Source organism: Podarcis gaigeae (genome assembly GCF_964106915.1).
Source record: "Podarcis gaigeae genome assembly, chromosome: 7".
In the NCBI taxonomy this organism is placed as follows: Eukaryota; Metazoa; Chordata; class Lepidosauria; order Squamata; family Lacertidae; genus Podarcis; species Podarcis gaigeae.
In genome coordinates, this window is record NC_139683.1 from 48,928,009 (window position 1) to 48,951,992 (window position 23,984).

Below are 23,984 nucleotides of genomic sequence, written 5' to 3' on the forward strand. Positions count from 1 at the left end.
ATGTATACCATCTCTTTATTCAGTTTCCAGGGACTCTCCCCCATAAAGTGTTGTGGTCGTTTTCTCTCCATAGAGAAAGGGCTTTTTCAAGGGTAGCTTGAAGCAGTGGCGTAGCGTGGGGGGTGCAGGGGGGGCCGGGCGCACCGGGCGCAACATCTGGGGGTTAGGGTTAGGGGGCGCAAATCCACGGGTTAGGGGGCGCAAATTACTTGCCTTGCCCCGGGTGCTGACAACCCACACTACGCCACGGGCTTGAAGACAATAACATGAGTGCAACCTCTCTTCATTCCATGACATTGTGTTTTGTGCATCCTGTTTCAGTCTGTTTCTGTCTCTTCTGCCCTTGCTTTTCTGAAGCAACCATCCTGTGCACAATTACCTGAGAATAAGTCCCCCCTGAATTCTGTGGGACTTACTTCTGAGTTACATGGTTAGGGATTGTGGAGCAAAATACTTAACTGTCAATGTCTGCTTTATATCATGTTACCAGGCTCAGCATCCTCCTGTCTTTTACTGCCTTTGTTCCATTTTTATAGCATGGTGTGGTAAATCTCTCACTCCATTTAACATGTGTCTTTGGCTCTTATTCAGTAACTTATTCCATAACTCTTACTATGTGGTATATAACTTCCAGCTTTGTATACTGCCAGGGTACATTTTGATTTGGATTTTTGTATAGCTTACATATCACTCTCTCACCTGTTTAGTGATTTACACCCTCATTGTGGACCTTTTTCTTCTATGTGTTGATAACCTTAGCACTTTTTGCTTTTCGATTCTTAAAGGTACACAGTGGAAACCTGATTATGTGCTTTGGCAAGTTTACACCTCTGTACAAATTGTACGCAAAATTCTCCATTCTGTAGGAAAGACTGTAATTACTAGCTGCCGTCATCAGTCCTAAAATATAAATAAACTGTCAGTGTGAAACATCACAGTTAAAGGCTGTGTACTCCAAATGCAATCAGGCCTTGCATTAAGTTTACTTTTCCGGTCTTTAACTTTTCTCCTTCAGTAGTCCTGGGTTGCAGATTGATTTGGGCTGTGGCCAAGGCTGACAAGGCCTTGAAGCATCCTGAAGTAGTACCCCATGTGACTGATTTCGAAAAGTGGCACTCTTTCCTTCTACTTGGATTGATCAATCTCTTTGTGCAATTACAAAAGGGGGAGGGGTGCTCCAATTAAGAACTGTGGAGCCAGAGGTTGGGGGATGATTTTCATTTTTTTACTTCAAGTAAATAGATATTAGTGACCGGTGTTAGCTGGAGCTGCTTGTCTGTTATACTACTTTCAGTTCGCTTATAAAGGTCAGTTTAGGTCAGTTTTAAGTCAGTAATACTGTTTAGCAATTGCCCACCATTGCTCTTTGGTCCAAATTATTTTTAAATCCAAGTGCACTGAGAGGAAATCACACTTTCTATTCTGAGTGTTCTTCAGTTGATGATTATATCATAATTTTATAGAGAATATTACTGGAACAAACCTGACCAATTGTCCTCTCACTAGCAAATGCAACATCCAGCATCATTGAAAAACATATTAAAGATATTTGGGGGCACTTCACATGATGGAACTGCCTCACATCAAGTATTTTAGTTATGCCTACAGCCAGTGTTTATAATTATGAACATATTTAAACAGTATACTTCTCCTGAATGTGAACATTTTGAGCCAGACTGCATTTGACAGCAAGAGAATTTTGTGCAGAATCAAATCCAAATTTCTCTAGCTCATTGGGAAGGTGCAATTTGAATGGCAGGATGAGTAGACAAGATGAGGTGTTAGAAATCTCCCCTATTCAACCATTCTTCTTCCTGGGTGCACTTTGTTGTTGTTAAGTAACCTTTGAGGTGACTCCAAGATCAGAAGTAAACCTCACTGGGATAAAACTGGTATTAAAAATGGGGTGGGTTGGAAATTCGCCTCCCTCCTTGCCCTCCAGCCTTGTATTATAGGAGACTGGCAGGACTCTGTTTGGGCCTCCTCTAGTTGCCATCTCAGTTATTTTCTTCCAAAATCCTAGTAAGTGAATGTTGGTCAGAGACATCAGTTCACTTAAACAGCTTGCCTCATCCTTTCATATTTTGCTTCATTGGTTACAGGCAAAAGTCAAGAATTTAAGAGCTGTCTACAAAAATGTGTTTTTAGCTGCTTTGGTTTCCTTGCCAAATTACATATGCTTAGATTTTGGAGTTAGCTTTCTTTCATTGTGTGATATATAAATTGGTAATTTTGTTCCTCTCCATTTTTTCACAAAAAAGGAACTACCTTGTTCCGCACTTGCTCCATCCTTAGAATCCTGCTTCTCCCGACCAGAGAGACCAGCGAATCGACGCCCACCTTCCCGATGGGCCTCACATTCCCCTACTGCCTCACTATCTCAGTTAACTGGGGAGGAATATGGAAGCATGGAACTGCCGTTGGAGAACCCAAACCAGTGATGCAAGCCTGCATGAATTATCACAGAATAATTCACTGTCTTTTGCATAGTAGCACCATTACCATGGCCAGTCTCTGTCACTGAGGAGAGCTCAATTTGCAGAGGTTAAAGAATGTTCTAGAATGCAGCTGCTTTGTGTACCTGAGAATCAGATGTTTCTAGAATGAAACAGTTAATGTGCCTGTAATAACTTATTTTTTTCATAGCTCAGAAAACTATTTTTGCCTCCATCTTTTCTACACACAGTATATTAGGATCTAAAAGATATGCAGATAAAGATAAGGTTTTAAATAAAACATGAATTATGTTTCAAGGGAAACTGAATGTGTTCTCTCTTTCCCACTCTCTGACTACTGACTGCCTTCTGTTATATTTGCACCGTTAAGGTTTGGGTTTTGTTTTTTTGTTTTTTAAATTAGAATTTTAAGTTAATTATGTTGGTTATCAATTTGAAAAAGAAAATTCATAGAGGTGCTTTAGCATGTCTGAAGCAGTAACTTTTAAGTAGTGAAAAAGCCATTGAACTAGTTGACTAGAGTTGTCTTAAATAAACTAGAGGGGAATGCAGGGAATATGGAATGAAATGTTTAGAAAAGGGCGGGGGGGGGAGCCTCAGACAGTCTTAACGAAGTGAGCTGTACGATACATACACACACAAAAGATTTGCATGTCATTAGGTTCCTAGCACTTTAGTGCATGTACACACTGCTACTGTACTCTCACTTTCACATCTGTGTCTCAATTTCTTTCCCTGTTATATTGTTGTGAATTTATCTGTACTGTACTTTTAATGTTGGTATTCTTGCATTGATTGTACAAAAAAGATTTTTAAATAATTGTTCAAACAGTTCAACTGACTATGTACAGTGTTTATTGAAAACTTCCCTTGTTTGAGGGAAAGCACTGAGAACTCTGGGCATACTAAATTGTAACTGGCCTTGTTTTAAGAGTCTGTTTGAGACCATGTGGTGTGGAAATAAATTCCTCAGTATTTACAAAATGCTGGAGTTTGTTTGAAGCTTGTTATTCCTAAACCTGTTTCCCATCTATTACATGAATGCTAGCAAACATCTTTAACAAGATAGAAGAATTTGAATATGAACAAATGGACATGTACAACCGCACCCCCCCCCCCAAAAAGCTGAACTTGTAGAGTATGAAGAACTATACTGGGAGTGTTCTTTGCTGTTTGCAAAAGAAAGAAAAAATCTAGTTCACTAGGGTGGCAGTTTTTTTTTTATGTTTCCTTTGATATTTAGTGTTTGATCATGAGCATATGCTGATACCATCTATCAAAACAGATAAAATTTAAAAGCCAGACTTAAAAGCCAGATTTAACACATTCTTGTATCATACCAGGTAAGAATTGGCAGACGTTTGCTTTTCTTACAAGTATCTTTGCTCTGAAAGCATTTATGGGCAGTTAGGACAACGCAAGGATGACTAGTGCTATGTGATCTTGAGCCATTTTTCAACTGTGCCTCCTATTGCATTCCTAGAGGCCACATCAGAACTTCTGAGCACTTAAAAGGGGCCTCCTGAGCATTTGCCCTTCAGTTCCTCTTGGCACCCTAGTCAAGTATTTCACATTTTTTAATTGTTAGGGACAACATAAAGAGGAAGACGATAGGGGCTGAAAGAGAAAGGAAAAATGTGTATAGAGGCTATGTTGCAAGGAAACATAATAAGACTGTAGGTCATCTTTAGTGCTAAGTTGGTGCAGAAGCTAAGAGAGGTGCCCTAACTTACAGTTTCTGTGTTTTTTGTGTGAATAGGCACACATATAATTCTTTAATTGTGATACCAACATTTCTTTTAATTTTTTGAGCTCAAGGAATAATGCTGTACATTATCTTCCCAATCAGCAATACAGTAGTATCTCAATGTGTACTGGAAAACTTTGTTTATCTTACAGCCAGAGATGTCTCACATGGTTTGATAAGTGAGAAAGGATAAATTCTATTAGATATTTCCAGTCTTTTCAAACTCAAATCTCAAAAGAAATGGATTGATTTAGCTGATGAATTTCAGTAGTAATTTGATAATTCTGCCTCAGAGGAGAATTATGAAATAAGCACCTTGGATAGTGCAGTCCTTTTGATAGATATTGTTATCTGCTGGAGGTTTTGATACAATTGAGGTGTATACGTTTTGTTAAATAAATAGTTGATCGGATTAAAGAGAAAGAACTAGTTGCAGTGGTGTAATCACTCCTCTCCAATTAACTCTAATGCATTGGGCCAGGAGATGTAATTTCATTTCTTTATTTCCTCAGGTTAAAAAAAGATGAAGCTGATACCCCAGAAACATAAGCTTTCTTTTTCCTATATAGAAATATACAAATGGGAAAACAGATTATAAGGAGTGCAGCCTAGGGCTTCTTTGAATATTCATAATCAATCTTCCTAAAGAGAGAGAAAGAGAGAAAACGAGAGAAAGAGTCACACATAACTAGGCACACATAACTAGTTAATGACTCCCAGAAGCGATGTTTGCTCTCTGAAATCAGTGCACATAGCCAAGCCATCGGATTAGTCCTTAGCCATCCTGAAATAGTAAGGTGTGTCAGGATAAGCAGCTTGCCATGGTTTGTCAAGTAAACTGCTTACATAACTGCAGGAATGACTGATACAAGAGGCCGGCTGAACCCAAGGAGCCAGAAAAGAAAAGAAGAGAGGGAGCCAAATGCATAAGGAAAGCCCTTCAAAAGATCTGAAACCCACATTAATGTAACGTTATGTTCCCTGCGTCAAATCCTTGAGCACAACAGTATCAAATATGTCGCCCAAGATCTTTAAAAGCATTTGGGCTTTCACATTTTTATTACGACAGCGTTATTTTTCTGTTTTAACAAATATATTTTCTTTGTTAATATGACTGATATGTTCTGCAACATTGATATGTTCTGCAAAAGATTTAAGGTACCGTAACTTCTGTCTCAGATTTATGAATGCTTGATGCCCACTGGGTACAATTGTGCTGGCGAATTACAAACTGAAGGACTGAGCAGAAGCTTAGATAGAAATAAATAAACAGGCTGGTGTAGGTTTTCAGTATGATGCTTCCCTTTGCTTTTTTGTTATATCATTTCTCACCTCCGATAAGTTTTATTTTTATTTTTATTTTCTCTTTACAGACCTGATGTAGATAATAGTTAGATGTTGTTGGGTTGTTGTGGCTGTGTGTGATGTGTATGAAGATTGAGCATTTTCACATACAACTGAAGTTTTGCAGATGATAATCATTTTGGGCTGCTGCTCCAACTGGAAATCTCTTGTACAGGCTATGATCTCCCAACAAACCCTAAATAACTCTCCTTTTGATACTTCATTCAGAAGTCATTAATACTGATTTATGCCTGGTTACTACACTGCTAACAACAGTGAGACAAGTGTATTGCACAAAAATAGAGAAATAAAGATCCTACCATAACTGGCTGGTTAAGGAAAACTTGCCAAACTATCTTAATGAGAAACTTTACCTATGAAAGCAATGCAATACATAATAAGAAAACAAATTCATTGAGAGGTGGGCCTTGTTTTTACAGTTCTGTAACGAGTGTGTAAATAACGTTATTTCTCATTTTAATTTATTCACGGTACTATAGAGTTTCTGTTACGTTCTCACTCCACCCTCTTCATATGTCAGTTTATTGTCTTTTTTTGCTTTTGTTTCATTTGTTTACTTTTTCTGCATGAGAAGCAAGGTTGCCTGGATATAATGGCTTTTGTTTCATGTTGTTATAATATATTATTATTATTTTTATTATTATTATTTAAAAAGTGGTATGATACTGTTTTAAATGTATAGTGCAGTGTGATTCAAAGTGCCAAGAGCTGGCAGGCCTCTCTTTGATCACAGCTGCTGAAGAAAATGCAGTTGTGACCTCAGATATCGTTGCCAACTTGCCACATGTACAGCCTGATTTTCTGAATTCTTGGTGTGAAGAACTGACCCACCAGCTGTTGCCATCTCAAAGGTCAAAGTTATTAGCTTGTAATAGAAAAAAATAATGTGACATTATTCCTGAATTATTAAGCTTAAGGCCAAGGAAACAAAAACGCACATTATTTATTCACATAGACTGCAGCTTTCCACTATGGCATGTCAGCATTAATCACCCAGGCACTTATGTAGCTTATCTTTTAAGCAGCAAATAATTAGAGCTTCTTTCATAGACTGAACTAAATAATTTAGTAGAATCATTTCTTCTAATCAGAAAAGTCTTGAGAAAAGGGCAGCAAGGAAAATGATGAGCAGGTTCCCTAAGCAGCATCCTAAGGAATTAAAAAGACTGTTCACTATAGCAGTGTGGTATGAAGAGACATGTAACGTAGCTCTGATTTTTAACACTTTACATTTCCCACAAAAGAGGGGAGATCCTGATATAAAAGTAGGTAGTGCCAAGGAAACTCCTTTAACTCCAAACCTTATGGGAGCTATTTTAAATGTTGCCTAAATTCGTTTTGACCTAGCTGTGATAGTAAATTAAGTTGCTAAACATCTGCTGTCATTACAGTGAGATCCTTTTGTAAAAGCTTACAAAATGTCAACTGCGCACACATCTGACAATGTCCTGTGACATTTTTTTAACATTGATATTCATTACCTCAGACTTCCAATGAGTTTATTACCTCATAGAAGTGACAGAGAATTCAGGCAGAGAAGGTTATTAGACTTGGTGCATGTAGAAATGCTGGTGGTGTGATTTCAACCTAGAAGCAGGTATTTTAATGGAGAGTAATGCATTATGCACAGAAATTTCTTTGGCAAGTGCTGAGTGAGAAGTACCCCTTAGGCAGCTATGAGGCGGCCAACCTAGCCTCATATTCTTCCATTCCAATATTACAATGGATCTTTAAGAAGGTTTTCCAACACGATATAAATTCTAAGTACTAAAACAGGGATGGGGACACCTGTGGTCTTCCAAATGTTGCCAGCAAGTCCAATGGTCAGGGATGGTGGCACCACAGCAAGATCTCAGGTTTCCCATCCTTGGAAGACAGCAGAAGCTGAAATATATGCAGCAAAAAGAGGGAGAGGTATGTGTGTCACTTAAAATTGGGACTTGAACTTTACTGTTCGGCCTGTCTTTACTGTTTATGATTCCCATGTGTAGTTTCTGAGGTAAACAAAACAATTGTTCTGGAATGAGAAGAAAGGCAGTAAGTAGATCAAGGTGACCTAGTGAGTTTCATGACTGAATGAGGATTTGTGCTGTGGTCTTCCAGGCCCCAGTACAACACTATAATCATATACTACACTCTGTGCTTTTCTTCTAGAAAAAGGTGCCAGTACTGTATACCCTTGAATACCTACAACAGAAGGTATTGAAACGGGGCAAAAAAATAGCTAAAAGATTAAATAAATCTTGAGATGTAATAGATCCTTTGAACACTTTAACAGTAAAAGAGGCCATACAACCAAATAAAGCTATCAGTTTACAATTACAAGAGAATCAAACTAATAAATTATAAAGATTGCATAACCTAATTTTGTGAGATGGAGAAATAAGAGAAACTGGAAAACAACATCTGGAAATATACTTTCAGCATAACATTACTTCAGAAGAGGAGTGGCCAACTATACGGGATGCAGCTAAAGCATATATGAGAGGGGTCCTCATACTGAATACAATCTAACAAAGAAAATCTAAACAGAGAAATAAAGCTCTTACTGTATATTGGATATCATAAGGAAAGAACATAAACTAACCCAAATATACAAATAGCATGAAACAAAATGGTATGGATATGACAATAAATAAACCTTCTAGATTGCTACTTGCTTTTTTGAAGGATAAACAAGTGAGACCTATGAAACTGGTAAAAGGTATTTGCAATAAAAGCAAATCCCAGCTCAGGAAAGCCCAAGAGTCTTGTCTTGTGCCCTGAGTTTTCCACCCTTTCCTGCCATTTTTATATATCTGTGATGTGCATTATAATGTTCCCATAATAGGTTTTTGAGAGCTGTCTGTTTGGTTTTGGCTATAACCTGTATTTGGTTGACCAATGAAATCTGATGATGATGATGACGACGATAACAAGAACAACAACAATGATACTGGTAATAAAGCATACAGATAAAATAGTCACAAGTTCAAAGGATATTATACGTTACTTTCAACAATTCTACCAGGAGCTATACTACTCATGAACAGCTTTCCCCTCCCCACTTCACCAGAGAAGCATCATAGATTTCTGTTTCCTTATGCCTCTAGTTTGAAAGAGTCATTGCCAATCATAATTCATCATGATTATTATTCCATTTTTTGTGTAAAAATCAGAATTGAATGTCTTCCACACCGTCCTTTGTATGCTGACATATGGTGATCACAGTGTGAAAGAAAGTGGAGCCGGGGGTGGGGGGGATGCTATTCCTCTTTCATGTCTGGTGTTGCAACAAGGAGGTCTTCAAAGCAATTCCTGGAAATTGGTTCCTTCAGTATCTCTGATGCCTTAGGAAAATATGTTAATATAGCAGCAGAACCGTAGATAGAATCTAAGCTTTGATGCCTTTTAACAAGCTATGCCCTGTGATTGCAGTCACTCTTTATGCAGTGTTTCTTCTGCTGACAAAGAATTCTTAAACAATAATAATACAGGGATGCAGTAATATAATTTGGAAAATTAGTAATCCATTCAGGCTAGAATGGATTAGTGAGACAGAGTCTACTACTATATATTGATAACGTTACAGAAACCAGCAGGGATTGGGTGAATAGTGGAAGATGGAGGTGTTCATGGAAACTGTGTCATGGCTTTGAATACTTCATTTTAATTATCTATCACAATGGGGTCATGTGACTGGCGAAGTGGACTTTGTCCCACTTGTTCAATAAATGGGTTCGTCTATTTATGTTTGAAGCAGATGCTCTTCTAGTCCTCCTATACTAGTTCAGATACCCAGGACTTAGGACACGTTTCTTTACATCGCAAAACTTACTACAGTGGTACCTCGGGTTAAGTACTTAATTCGTTCTGGAGGTCCGTACTTAACCTGAAACTATTCTTAACCTGAAGCACCACTTTAGCTAATGGAGCCTCCTGCTGCTGCCGCACCGCTGGAGCATGATTTCTGTTCTCATCCTGAAGCAAAGTTCTTAACCTGAGGTACTATTTCTGGGTTAGTGGAGTCTGTAACCTGAAGCATATGTAACCCGGGGTACCACTGTACAAGCATTGGCTTTATACGCAGTCTTGTTCAGTTGTTGCAGAGAATTGACATTCTGACATTCAAAGTAATTGTGCCTATATGGCAGTTTCATCCAGAGACCAGCAAAAAAAGATATTGAAGACTGACAAAAAAGACATAAACTTTCCTTTTCCCCCTTGAGTAACTTGCTCCTCTGCTCCTGTTATATGTAGAGGTCTGTCAGGGTCTGTTGTAGAGAAGGAATGGTGGAGACCTCCTCCCCATCCTGACCCTTCCAGGGAGGAGGAAGAGAAAGACAGTATAGATTTACAACAGGGGTTTGTGGGAGGTCACAGCTCAGAGGCAGATGAGGGGGAAAGCTGGGAAATAATGGGACAGGAGGAGGCAGCGGAGTGACAGCTGACTGACATGGTGCCATTCGAATGCATTCCAGACCCTTCATCTCCCAGAACTTGGTGTGCCTTGAAAGTAGGAGAGCAAAGAGCTCAAAGACAGAGGGCACCTAGCAGCACCCATAGAAGTGACGAATGAGGATGTGGGAGAGACGGAGGGTGGAGATTCCACTCAGGACTACTCCATTATCCAAGAGCCTCTCTCTGTAAATATTGAATAAAAAAGGACGGTAAGAAACCTTTCCTTGTCTTTCTACTTTCCTGGGCAACCAGCCAGGAGCCGCTGACAGCATCCTGACCAGGTCCAAGATAACACTGATTTGAGAAGAGGGAGTTTGAAGGATGTGAATGCATGACCTTGCTTATATCATGTGTAACATGCAAGCCATAAGAATCAAGTCTCATTGAACTCAGTGGGGCTGAATGCTGAGTAGACTTATGTAGGAGCACACTGTGAAGTTTGCAAAAGATGCTTACAAAAAGCACTGCACTATTTCCCTATTCAGCATAAAATAAAAAAGATTTTTAAATGACATTTAAGACCTTATCAATTAAATATATTCTAAGAAATAAAATAATGATTGGTTGCTCTCTCATCACCACTAGCATTGTCTCAAATAAACATATTTTTGAAACTACACACACACACACACACACACACACACACACAACTGTATTGATAATTAATTACACTTTATCTTTCAACCCATTGAACATTCTGCTTTAATACCTGGAAGGTGCAGTACAGCTTGAACATTACAAATTGATTTGAAACCTTTTGGTAGGTACCAGAATACTAATAACAAATAAATGTGGTGATCTTAAACCTCCTGCATTGAAGGAGTTCAATTGAACTTTAGTGGGAGTTGGTTGGCATTACCAAATTGATTGAAAATATGCATTCAAAAGATGCTACACAATTAACAGAAATGTTTCAGAAATGATAGTTGCTAGTTATTGGCTTTCCCATGAATATTAGATATAATTTAGACAATAACTATTGTATTTTTTTTTCTTTGTTGTGAATTTTGGATGTAAAGTCTATGAATACATACTTGGGAGTAAGCCTCATTGAACAAAGTAGGATATACATAGGAATGCATAGGATTGTGCTATTTTTGTATCAGATACACACACACACACACACACACACACACACACACACACACACACCCCTGAAAGAGGAAGAAGAGGAATGAACCATTATCAATATGTAAAAAAACAGCTCCTGGCCAGACTTTCTTTTAGGAACCCAATATGGAATTGACAGATTGTCCATCTTTACAGGAGGTAGGTTAATAGGATCCTGCATCTGTTGCACTGGCCAGACTCCAAACATTCTCCTTTTCCTGCTATCATATCATAGTCAAGGTTAAAGAGATAATAAATAAGTAAGAAAAGATGGTTTTTAGGATTACTTCAAAACAGAATAACCATCACCACTTACCATTTGAGTGATATTACTGTGTGGTTGCTATAAGCCAATGCTTTTCTTTCTGGTGAACGAAGAATTGTAAGAAAGCTTAAGGCCCTTGCCTTTGTTGTATTGTAAAGGAAATAGATCCATCAGGCAGAGAAGAGACACATAAGTGCTCTGAAGCTGCCTTAGGAAGAACATTTTTAGAGGGATTGACGTGTTTCAAAGATAATGTGAAAAAGGACTACTGAATTTTTGCTCAGTGCATTTACCCTAGTCAGTAAACTGTGTGGAGACAAACCTGGCAGAATTTTTGTCACTTTCTAAACCAGGTTTTAACACAACTGGTCCTATTTCAGAAACTCTACCTACATAATGGGCAAAGCAGACATGGACCTTTTTTGCACTGGCACCTAACATCTGGAGCACCCTCCCATTCAATCCTAGAAGTGTCAACTATGATGCGTTTTAGATATCATTTGTTTATGTATTTATTTATTTAAACATTTATAATCTGCTCTTTCATAAAATATAACAAGGTGGCTTACAACATATGAAATACAATATAATCAATCTATAAATATGTATAAAAACATAATTAAAAACATCAGTAAATATTTGGTGGTTTGAAGAAAAAAACATATTATGATTGCACTGTTCAGTATTTTGATTCTGGATTTTTATTCATAATATGTGTTTCTTTACTTTCTAAACTGCTTAGATTGTTATTTTTATATTCAGTGGTCAACTCTAAATCGCCTGATGGCCCTCACTCTGTAGATCCCTACAGATGTTGACTAGCATGGGCAGAGGAATGGAATCCTGAAATACGCTACGGATCATGGAGTCAAGCAGAAGTCTTCTAATGCCATCCTTCTGAACCAGCCTTGTAGGTAGGAGCAAAATCACTGCAATATTCTACCTCCTCCCACCCACCCATTCTCAACTGACAAAACTGGTAAAATACCATGCTGGTGGTATCAAAAGCTGCTGTCTCCCAGAGGAGTGCATAAAACAATGCAACCAAGTCTGTTTTGGTACCAACCTGGAGCCTGAAATGGGCCTCCGCCATGAATGCCTGAAGCTGACTAGGCATCACTCCCTTGAGCACCTTGCCCCAAATGGGAAGTTTTGCAGCTGGCCCATAGTTATCACGTTAGCAGTGGGTCCAGAGAAGGCTTTTTAAAGAGGGGCTACCAATTAATCTCTTTCAAGATGGTGACACAATGACTCATGAACTACCTTAAGGATCCAACCAGCCAATCTTCCACTGCCTTTCATCTGCAAACATTTAAACTGATTCCATGACCAACACCATCTAACAAGAAGGACGAAATGTAAAATTTTAAAATAAAGAAATAAATACATATAATATTAGAACTAGTGTCTGGCTCATCTACCTGTCCACACCATATCTCCCTCAGACTCATGGCCCCTTCCCAGTTAATACCTCTTCAAAAGTAGGAATGGTTCTGCTATCACCCAAGTCTACTATTCAGTCAAAGTAGGGAAGTACATAACTAGTGATGGGGAAGAAAAGGTCTCTATTCTGATTTTTGATCAGTCAAGAGAGATACAAAATCTTGAAGAAAGGCTGGGTCCCTGAGCAAATGCTCATGCTTCCGTAGGGAGTCTTACCTCATATGCTCAGATGTCTAGATTTGCTTTCGGCAAATAATGTAATTTAATTATCTTAGGAGACAGCACTGTGCATTCCCATAGCCAGCAAGAATGGAAGATTTACCATCACACACAAAAAAACCCACTGTTGTTCCCTGGTAGCAAATATTGTTTGATGTAATTTAAATTTAGATTTCCTTTCTCTCTCTCTCTCTTCAAACTTACATGAAGAGGTTAGCAAGTGTGTATGATGTATGTATTAATAATCCATTTTAAACTGTACTCCAAAGGCATCACTATAAATGCATCTCTGGCACATTAGGAAGTGTTCTAGCAAATTATCTATCAGTAATAAATAATGCAGAATGCATTTTGCTGGCAGAGTAAGCACATCCATTAAGTTTGAGCTCTCATATGCACACTTCTGTGGCAGCAGAAAGCACTGTATTGATTCTTCTCCCCCTGCTCAGGTAGTAACATGGATGCGATGAGTCATATTGCTCACTTACTGAGAAAGAGAATTTGCTGATGTGATCATTGCTCTCTATAGAGAGTGTAAGTAATGGAACAATCACAGGGTATGTGGCATAGTTATCAGTGAAGAAAACTAAAGTATATTCTTCTCTTATTTACACTGCCAATTCAGGAATGAAGCCTCCTTGTTTAAAATTCCAACTTGCTCATGTATCATTTATTTATCAAAACCATCCATTTCAGTTCCTTGTTCTCTTCCCACCTCCAGCACGGAGTCAAGCTGGGTGGTGAGTTTAAATCTTTTGGTTCACATACACAGAGACACCAAAGTTGTGAGGGAGGAATCCATTTGTTAGAACTTTTAAAAATATGCTATAAAAGGATTTTCTTTGCTCTGTTTTTCAATCACCCAGCAGCCCTCTATTCCATTTATTATTTATTGGCACAAGATATTCCTGCCAATATTTCTCCTGTGCTGTGCTCAAGGTTACTATGGTTTGGGCAATGTAATCTGAACTGATTTACACAGTATATCCTGAAATGACAGCTGCTTCTGCTTTAAAACTTGCACATGATCTAACTGCTATATTTTATATTTCTTTACTTCTGACAAAGAAGGGACCAGATAGAGGTACTATAATAACTGAACTAATCTTCTTCAAAGAGACAAGCATGTATATCCTTCTGTGAAAATCTGTGCTATTTCTCAGTTGAAATGTGCCCAAAACACTAGTTTACAATTTCAGACAAGCCTTCTATTTCCCTTATCATAACTTTAGATAACTCTTCTTTCCACAGTAGAATTTGGAGCCCATGTCAAAATCAGTCACATTTAGTGTATAGCCTTTGCTGAATCCATTCTATTTTTGTATGCTTATTTAATGTACATTTTCTAGACAGTCATACACCATGCTCATAACTTTTTCCTTGGGTGGGGTAATGTTTGGGACATGTATAGAAACCTATAGCACTGGAGTGCACGATAATATCTCAATAAATGGTTATCACAATAAGCACTACATTGGAATGCCAATTTCATGCCAAAACCACAACATCAACTAACCCAGGCATGAAGATAAAGAATTATCAATTTCAAATTGTCAGTCCTGTTTAATCCGTTTCTCTGCATTTCTCTTATTTCTAGCAGTTCAAGTCATGGAAGAGGTGTGATGCCTGAAGCATTGAATGAATTAGATTCTCAGTCTCCTCCAGTCTGTCAACTGACAATTTGTTGGCAATGAAGGAATAAGACATGAACCTGTGCTAAATGTTTTGAATCAGCATTGAAAGCTTCTCAACCCAGTGCTTCTTTTATCAGTAGCTGCGTGATGGCTGTCTAGGTGACTGCTACACAGGTTCAAAGGCTTACAGTGAAATCCAAACCCTGCTTTCCCAACCATTCAGCAGGCAGAACAGGGATTCTCAAGTCAGTGAAGTAACTCTCTCAGCAGTCTACAGGCAGAGGCTGGCAGTGCTAAGCAGAGAGACAGACACCTCCTCCCAGTTTAACCCCCTGCAGCCCAGCACAAAGGGTAGGAGGTTGGGTTGCAATGCCCCTCAGCAATATGGGAAGTGCTGGCATTTGGTGCAGTGCATTAAAGCTTCTGACTTCATATTCCAAAACAATTTTAACACTAATACATTGAACAGTTACTACACTTTAGGTCTGTGACTTGACAGAGAGCCTTCTTATCAAGATCACCTTAGTTATGGAACACCCACCCAGACCCAGGGTCCACCTGGCATCAGCTGTAACCATGCCTTTTCCTTCTGGCTTTTGAATTTTAAGAGACCAGCTTGTGCAGCAATACTAACAGACAGTGGATGTTTAGTCTAAGGTATTGAATTTAACTGTTAAAACTATTGTTGTCTTTTAATGCTTATTGTTTCATGTGCTTTATTGCAGAAACCTGCAATAGGGTTCAATGGTGAAGGGCCAGAGGGCCATTTAAATAAATAAATAAATGTTGAAGATGGAGCTTGAAAAACAAATAAATGTCTCCCAGGCTTGGTTGCCTTGTATGACTGGGCATGGATTTGCAGAACTATGTTCTTGGGTGACATCCACCAGCTCTCAGGCAGTAAGATCCTCTTACATTTTAAGAAAAAGATGGCCAGTACATCTTGGTAAGATTAAAAAAGATCTGACTGCAAACCTCTGGTATGACAGTTATGATTAAGCTAGAGTTTAAGAAGAAGCCACCCCAGAGATGTGCACCACATCACTTGGCTATCACCTCATCTTAGGTTTCAGACAGACAAAGGAAATTATACTTGGCATGAGGTTCTCATTGAAAGAAAAGGCTTATAGCACAAAGTGGTGGTAGAGAAATGATGTATAAGTGTATATCACTTTTACAAGTGGCCCAGACTGGTATGTTTGCTTGTTCTGTCACAGCCAATGTGACATTCTGTACCTGGCACAGAAGACTGAACTGATTGGTAGCCATTATTATCAGTGTGCAGTGTTTAGTTTTAAGCCACAGTGATACTTCAGTATCTTTCAGTGCCTGGGCCTGCATAATGTCAGATGAATCTATTTTACTAGCCAATGTAGAAAATGTTCAGACAGCGATGCCTGCAAGGGGATGGCAAAGACCATGAGCAAAAATTTAGTCCATGTTATATTAGACCTTAATACATTTTGATTAAAATCTGGGGGAAACAAATGGGACACTGAGGAATATTTTAGGAGAGTGGCTGCTGTCAGTCACCATCCTTGGATTTATGAGCAAGATAAGAAGAGCAACTTGCATCCTGCCACTTTCCCCTCAGAAATTACCTCAGAATTGCCTCGGAATCCATGGAATTTGTGGACACTTACCATTTTCACCATTCGGTTAGATAAGCACGAGTTATTTAACGTTATGGCTTGTTGGTAAATGTGTTTCAACATAAGCATCACTGATTGATTGATTTTGAAGGCATTTGGGGGTCTTCCCCTTGTCTTATGACTCCATATTTCTGTTCAGTGTTCATTCATCACAACACTGGCCTCACTCATCAGCTAAAAAAACTGAAAGGTCACAGTTCACAAAGCAATTGCTTCAGATGATGCCTGTACATTCTGCTTCATAACTTAGAATCACAGAGTCATAGAACTGTGGAGTTGGGAGGCAGCATGAGGGTTCTTTTACAAGGGATAGAAGAGTCCTGATCTCTCTTTTTTAAAAGCAAAAGCTCATAGCCTGAGCCTCCAGCTGACTCTGAGGCACATTATAGCTGCACTCCCTGCATCTCTCCCCTTTGATGGCCCTGAGCAATTACTTTAAGCTAGCCTTCCCCAGCTTGATACACTCCAGATGTTTTGGATCATAATTCTCATCAGCCCCAGCTGACATGGCCAAGTGGACAAAGTGGAGATCATCCCCAGCCTGGACCAACTGGGATCATCATCACTATGGAAGATGAAATTCCTGGTGTGGAAGCATAGAAGCTGGTGTGTCCACAAGAGACTGTAGGTTGCATTGCTGATAAGAAAGTTGTGTAGAAATAAGTGTTTGTGTAAAGCTGAGCAACTCTGTGCTGCTGTAAGGACTAGGAATATGTCGGCAGGAAGAGAAGGACACTTAAGCTGTAGGAGGATCTGTAAGGCATAGGCCTTGGCAGCTCCTTAATTGCTAAAGATGACTTTGAACCTACCAGACCATATTTCCCCTGCTAAAGATAAAGTACATTACCATGATTACATTACTGCTGTTTCATTGCACTCCTTTTCATTGTATGAGTGCTACCAGATCTTATTTGCCATGTCTTATCCAGTTAAACCTACTTTAGGCATTCTGATTTATTCAAATCCCTTTGGTATGCAGCACTTTATCAAAAACCCATATTGAGAAATGAAAATGTATATGTCGTGCATGAAACACCCTCATATATGAATGCGTTGTTTTAAAATGCAGAAGTAAGCATGTGTGTTCCAGAGAAAGGAGCTGCACTTGGATTTGAAACATGCAAATTCAACTCCAGCCTGATATTTCATCCCATTATTATATTAACAATGGCAAATGTTGAAAGGTGTTTTTTTTTAAGGGTTTTCTGCATGGCCAGTCATGAATTGTGCCTTGATACAATACAACTGAACTGATATCCCCTCAGCGGGATATCTCTACTTGGAAGAGAAGAGAGTAGCTATGCTTTTAAATACAAGTAATGTTTGCAATGTCTGTTGCGCAGGGCCAGCCCAAGACATTTTGGCACCTGAGGCAAACCACAAAACTGTGCCTCCTCCACAGTTCACTCACAGGGGTGAGTGAAGAGCTACACCAGGAACAAGAGGGGAATAAAGATATACACTGATAGCACAGGGAGAAAAGGATTGACATTGGGAACAAGGGGGGTGGTGTCAAATCAACCTTTCCCAATGGTTGAACTGGAAATCAAAGGCCGTCATGGGGGGTGGGGAAGGGGCCTGCTCGGAATCACGCCAGGTGGGTGCAGAGACCAGGAGACTCCAGAGGACAGCCCCTGCCATTTCCTAAGCCCCTAAGCCGTGTCTCCTATTTGCTCCTATGCACTGTAGAGGCAGCAATGGGTAATGCATTTCTTGGAGGCCAGATCTGCTGCCTATGTGGATCTTGCCACCTGAGGCGGTCGCCTTACCTTGCCTCATAGGTGGGCCAGCCCTGCTGTTGGGGGACACTTTGAGGGGAGGTGTTCAGTCACTGATACTTCAGCAACATCCACATGACAGTTTAATGTGGATCACATATAATCTGAAAAAAGTGGGGAAATCCAATAGAACATTGCATGTTGCTTGACTATGGATGCACTGAAGCACATTATGCCTTCACATTTCTATGGCCAGCTCTTTATGCATGTGGTGATCTTTGGGAGGGTTGCATTATGTCACTGCACACTGTTTCCCTTTGCCCCTTGCCTGAGCACAACCTCCTCATTTTGTTCCCATCAGCCCAAAGGATGCAGCATGCCTCTTTCCACCAGTTGTCCCAGAAGGAGCATTCGTGGTGCACATATAGGCTTTTAAACAGAGTTGTTTGCAATGTTTCCTTTGCACAAATCTGCTATATTAAAAATAAATAATGAATTTGGCCCTTCAGGATATAACCAGGAAGTGACAGATGCTGGGAAGGAAAGGTAGGAGTGGAGAGAAAGATGGCATTTCCTATCTCGCCTCATGCTGTCTTGGCCAGGAAACAGACAGTTTGTTTTATTCTTATTTTTAATACAGCTGTTCTGCAAAAACTGGATCCACAATAAAATTAAAAATCGCTCCCCCCATTTGCCCATTTTATGTTGTTTTCACAGAAATGGAGGTGGGTGAGCAAAGCAGCAGTGATCATTTAATCTGTGATGAGGTCCCTGGAAAGAGGGCAGCATCAGACCGTAACTTTAATAACTGATCCTTGTCACTTTTGCTTGGAAGTAGCTCCCAATAAGTTGCATGGGGCTTACTCTGAGGTAGATAAGGTCAGCACTGGAATACAGCCTTGCAGTCCAATTGCATGAGGTTTACTCCAGACTAGGTGCAAGCAGCATTGTTGTACAGCCACCCAGCCCAGATGTAAATCCTACTGAATTATATGAGACTCCTCCCAATAACCCAATATGAATAAAGGGTGCACAATGGATCTCACATATGATTATTATTTTGGTTACTTGATAAATCCATCTTAGCTATAAACTGGATATTTGGAAATATTCTCCACTTTCTGCTGGCAGAAACATAAAAAAAGAAAATAAACGTAACAGTCTCTTGCAAAATAGTTTTACTGTTCATTTATTGATCATCTCAGATAATCATAAAGAATGATGGTTGTGTCACCACCAGTAAAACAATCACATATCCTACCTGTTCTCTGGAATAGTCTTTTTAGTATGGTGATGGGTGCTGTCACCTAGTTTGGTCAGTAGCACTCAGAAGAGCAACATGAGGTTTTCTTATAAACCAAGCCATGAGACCAATGGCATAAAGAATGATCTAAAAATTGGCAGGCATAAGGCAATCCCAGCAAAATCTTTATGAAGCTAGCCAACTAGGACTTTCCCTCTTAATGATGATTGATCATTGTCAACTTGCTAAACTGGTCTTATGCATATCTGTAATCTACTTGAATTGTCCTTAATATTTGAATCCTTTCTCATTAGATTCCCCCCCCCCCATGAAATCCTGGAAAATCTACTTTGCTTCTTGTTTTTTAAACTTAGAATCCTGGACCTTTCATCAAGGAAATGTTCTTTTTGGGATCAGCTGCTGTGACCTTAGCATTCAGCTGAACATTAATCAGTCTCAGGATAATGTTATATTACATAAGTAATTGCAAATAATGCAGTTGCTAAACATGGAAAATAAAATCCACTCTGCATCTGTTCTGTAACACTTTTTTTTACAACGCTTTACTCTTTTAAAAAAGGGAGGGAATGTCTGGTTTAAACTAATCTGTAGAAAGGATCTTGAGAACATAATGTGCACACTAGTTCATCCAACTTGCCTATTGCTTATATTGCTGTTTATAATTGATTCTGTGTGTTTTCCAGCAAGCAGATCATATGCCATAAATTTCAATTCTCTTTAAAGGTGTCTCTTTATTAGGGAGATCCTGGAAATCACATTCTCATCTCATTAAATCTGTGCTTCTCAGAATGTCAATTGGCTTTTAGTAGAACTGGCACTGAGCATCTTTAGAAAATCTAGATACAGCAGGATGTGTCAATAATATCATAGTAATACAAATATACAACTCTGTAAGTGAAATAATGCCCTTTAATAGTATTTGTATTCTCTCTTACAACTCAAAGTTGGGCTCCTTCCATTTCAATGTAATGCCAAAATCTAAAGCTGTATTCAAAGCAAATAAACTGCAAGAGCTGATAAGAAAGAATGTGCAATACACATGCAGTGTATTCTGTAAAGTATGCCTATCCCTGAAGGGAAAATATATAGTTTTCAGGAATATATACATTCTTTTCTAAATAATTGATTGCTCTTTTTCTAATTAACTTGTTTTGAGTTTTGCAAAGAGGGTATTAAAAAGCTATGCAGCTCTTCAAGATACAGGCCTTTTTGCACAATATAATTGGCAAATCTAATTCATCATCTCCCAGACACTATTTTATCCCAGCAATCTGATGCCTATTTAATGCATCTGTCCATGTTTATTCTTAAGTACCATCTGCCTGCACTGCCCTGTCCGTCCCACACATGTTTTGAGCTACTGCACCTCAAAGTGACAAATGAGCAGTCAAGCTAATTTCAAAGACATAGGAGTATAATAGCCAGATGGACATCCTCAAAAGAATCAGGATCTTTGGTATAAAAGAAGGGAGTGTTTGCAGGAAGAATCACCATAACAACAGCAAGTCCCATTCCAATTTAGTTCCATTGTGGCACAAATGATTATGGTACCTTTTGCCTTTTCCATGCGCATACCCAGGACAATGGACAGTCTAGCAGATGCCACCTTATTGTTCCTTTCTAAAAGGGCAGTAGATGATAGGATTAATAACTTGTATTATATATTAAAAGGAGCATCAACCAATGTAACAAATGGACCTATTGATGCTGTTTGCATCTTAGTTTTATCATTTATTCTGTTTGTTTGTGGCCCACTTTTGTTATATTAAGATTGTGCTAAAGAAGCCTGTTAAAGGCTTGGTGAAAACAAAATGCAGGGGTGATTTTAAATTAAACTAGGATTTATTTAGAAAACATGCTTGTCTACTTTGGGACTACTGAGGTTTTCTGTTCCACCTCTAGATATGCACTGAAGACCTAGTGGTAACTGAGAACAACTGATCACAACAAATCAGGGATTTGTTTAATGTGGAAACGAGCTCAGCAAACTCTGTTTCTACTTTGCTGCTCCATCCTTTGTCAGTTGATTCATGTTTCCAGTTTCAAAAAGGCCTCACTGCTCTCTTCTGTTTGTAGAGTAAATCTTGATTAGAGCATATGTTTATATATGCTTTCGCAAGCCATTAAAATATGCCCTGCAACTTGAGCTAATTTTGTTTACATTAAAAAGAAGTGCTTCTGCTGAATTATACACAATTTGGATGTATGTTTGTAATGTTTGGTCTTGTCTCCTTCAACATTTGATGGGGGCATGGTGTTTCCTCCAACATACTCATCCAGTTGGCCTTTGTTAATTAAACAGCCATCAAAAGATTAACATTACAAACCATGCTGCCTTACTATAGTGAGTAATATTTGCTGGTGTCAATGATAACACCAGTGGATTGGCAGTAAGCCATTTAAAGCCATATGTATACTTCCAGCTTTGTTGCATGATGTTGATAAACTAAAAGGAGTAAGTGGGATAGTTACTCTGCTTCTCCTTTTTTAACAAAACAGTAGAAAGAACAAGTGGCATCTGAAGCAATATGCTGCATTGTGATGTGCTGCTTTTTATTGTTCCAGCCAGCCATAGGAGCCAAATCCTTGGGGCCGAGGTCCCTTCGACCCCCCCCCCAATAAATATTTGAGGGGACCGAGTCCCCCCGAAGTTGATGGGCTTTGCCATTCAAATGGTGTATGTGTGCTGTATCATGTGATCAATTATGGGAGGCAGGGCATACCTGCCCCCCCCATATTTTATTCAAGTTGGCACCCCTGCAGCCAGCCATGCCTTCTCCCTGGGCTTTGGCTACTTAAACAATCTATGACTTTTTAATTGGGGGAGGTATTGTTTTAGTTTATTACTATGTTATGCATCTTAGTGTTTTTATATTGTAAGTTGCCCTGTGATCCTCGGATGAATGGCTGCATAGAAATTTAATTAATTTTTAGGGGTCCTTCTGTAAACATTGCGGGCTCCCCAAGCATGATAATACCTCCCTCTTGTGTGCACTGGCGGAGGAAGAGGAGTGCAGGAGGAGCGCACTGCCCCAGGCAGCGTGATCCCAGTAGGGGGCCATCGCAGCTGCCACCCACCCGCACTGGCGTGTCACGCCCCCAGGACACACACCAGCCCCACCTCACCTGCTCCCCATCCACACACACACACACACCAGTGCCGGAGCATGAAGCTCCACCACTGCTTGCGTGTGGGGTATGTGTGCACTTTGATGACATAAACAACAGCACCCACAGCCCGAACACTAGAAACAGAGGGAATGGTACAGTAAACAGTGTTAAGCCATGCCACTGATCTCTTGGGACTAATCAGAGCCAGTCTACATGTTGTCCCCTTGGTGGGAGAGGCCCCTATGGTGGCTCTTATCACTCCAGCTGATCACATGGAGCTTTTCTTAATCAAGTATTAGATATCTTCCAAAAATATCTATGTTGTTGGCATAGACATTTTCTGTGTAATCCAGAAGATTCACATGGACACCACAATAAGGAGAAATGGCATAAACAGAATCTTATTACAGATCTATATAAAATAAATTTACAGTATGTGTTTCTGCGTGTGCTCTCTTTCTCTCTCAGGACCTGGATGTTCAGTGCTTTAAAACTAATATAATCTCACTAAAGTTCATTCTGTCCTCTTTGAGAAAGTTTCCATCCTGAGGAGAGCCTGTCACCGAAATTTTTATTCAAAGATGAATATGGCCGAATTTTGGCGATTGAAATACAGACGCAAGGAGAAAAAAATTTGATATTAGGAATATATGCTCCAAATGAGGGAAAGTCGGAATTCTTCAGGAAGCTACATGAGACTATGCTGGATTATTTGGACTATAGTAACATCATTATGCTGGGTGATATGAATGGGGTTGTGTCTGTAAATATGGATAAGTCACAAAGTGCCAACATATCGAAAGACGGCAGACTACCCAAAACTTTTTTTGAAATGACAGACAATATGGACTTAGTAGACATTTGGAGGGTTAAGAACCCTCTAGGGAAAGAAGGGACTTTCTTTTCTGAAGCTCATCTGACATGGACACGAATCGACCAAATCTGGACAACTAGAGGACTGGCACCTAAGACTAGAAAAGTGGAAATCTGCCCAAAAACCTGCTCCGACCATAATGCTTTGAAAGTGGAATTGAGACTAAATACAACCGGATCCTTTAGATGGAAAATGAATGACACTATTCTAAGAGATCAGGAGATTGTTAAGAAGGCCCAAAAAACTCTAAAGGACTATTTTGAGATAAATTTGAATACTACTGTGGAAAAAAGAACAATCTGGGACGCAAGTAAGGCAGTCATGAGAGGGTTTCTAATACAACAAAACACGATTAAGAAAAGGCTCTGGAATGAAAAGAAGGAGAAGATATTGGAGAGAATAAGAGAAGGTGAGAAAAAATTAAGATGTAGGCCTAAGTCGAAGGACGTGTTAAGAGAAGTGAAATTCTTCCAGGCGCAATATTCAAAACTGATAAACCAAGAGGTGGAATGGAAAATTAAACAAATGAAACAAAGATCCTTCGAATCGGCGAATAAGTGTGGGAAACTGCTAGCTTGGCAGTTGAAAAAGAGACAAAAGCTTAATACGGTTACAAATCTAGAGATCGAAGGGAGAATGGTTCAGAAACCCGAGGAAATCAGAAAGTGCTTCCAGAGGTACTTCAA

General features: G+C 39.3%; 1 protein-coding gene across 11 annotated transcripts in view; it reads left to right on the forward strand.

Moving 5' to 3' along the window:
* MTCL1 (microtubule crosslinking factor 1) overlaps nt 1-3,440 on the forward strand; it is an 89,282-nt gene extending 85,842 nt beyond the window's left edge. For 10 of the 11 annotated variants that reach the window (XM_083746725.1, XM_083746728.1, XM_083746727.1 and 7 more), the window contains one exon: nt 2,262-3,440. In XM_083746725.1, the coding sequence (XP_083602851.1) occupies nt 2,262-2,441 (180 nt within the window). In that variant the 3' untranslated portion in view covers nt 2,442-3,440. The remainder of the gene's footprint in view (nt 1-2,261) is intronic. The other variant, XM_083746734.1, reaches the window with a different exon arrangement.
* The last annotated feature ends 20,544 nt before the right edge of the window (nt 3,441-23,984 follow it).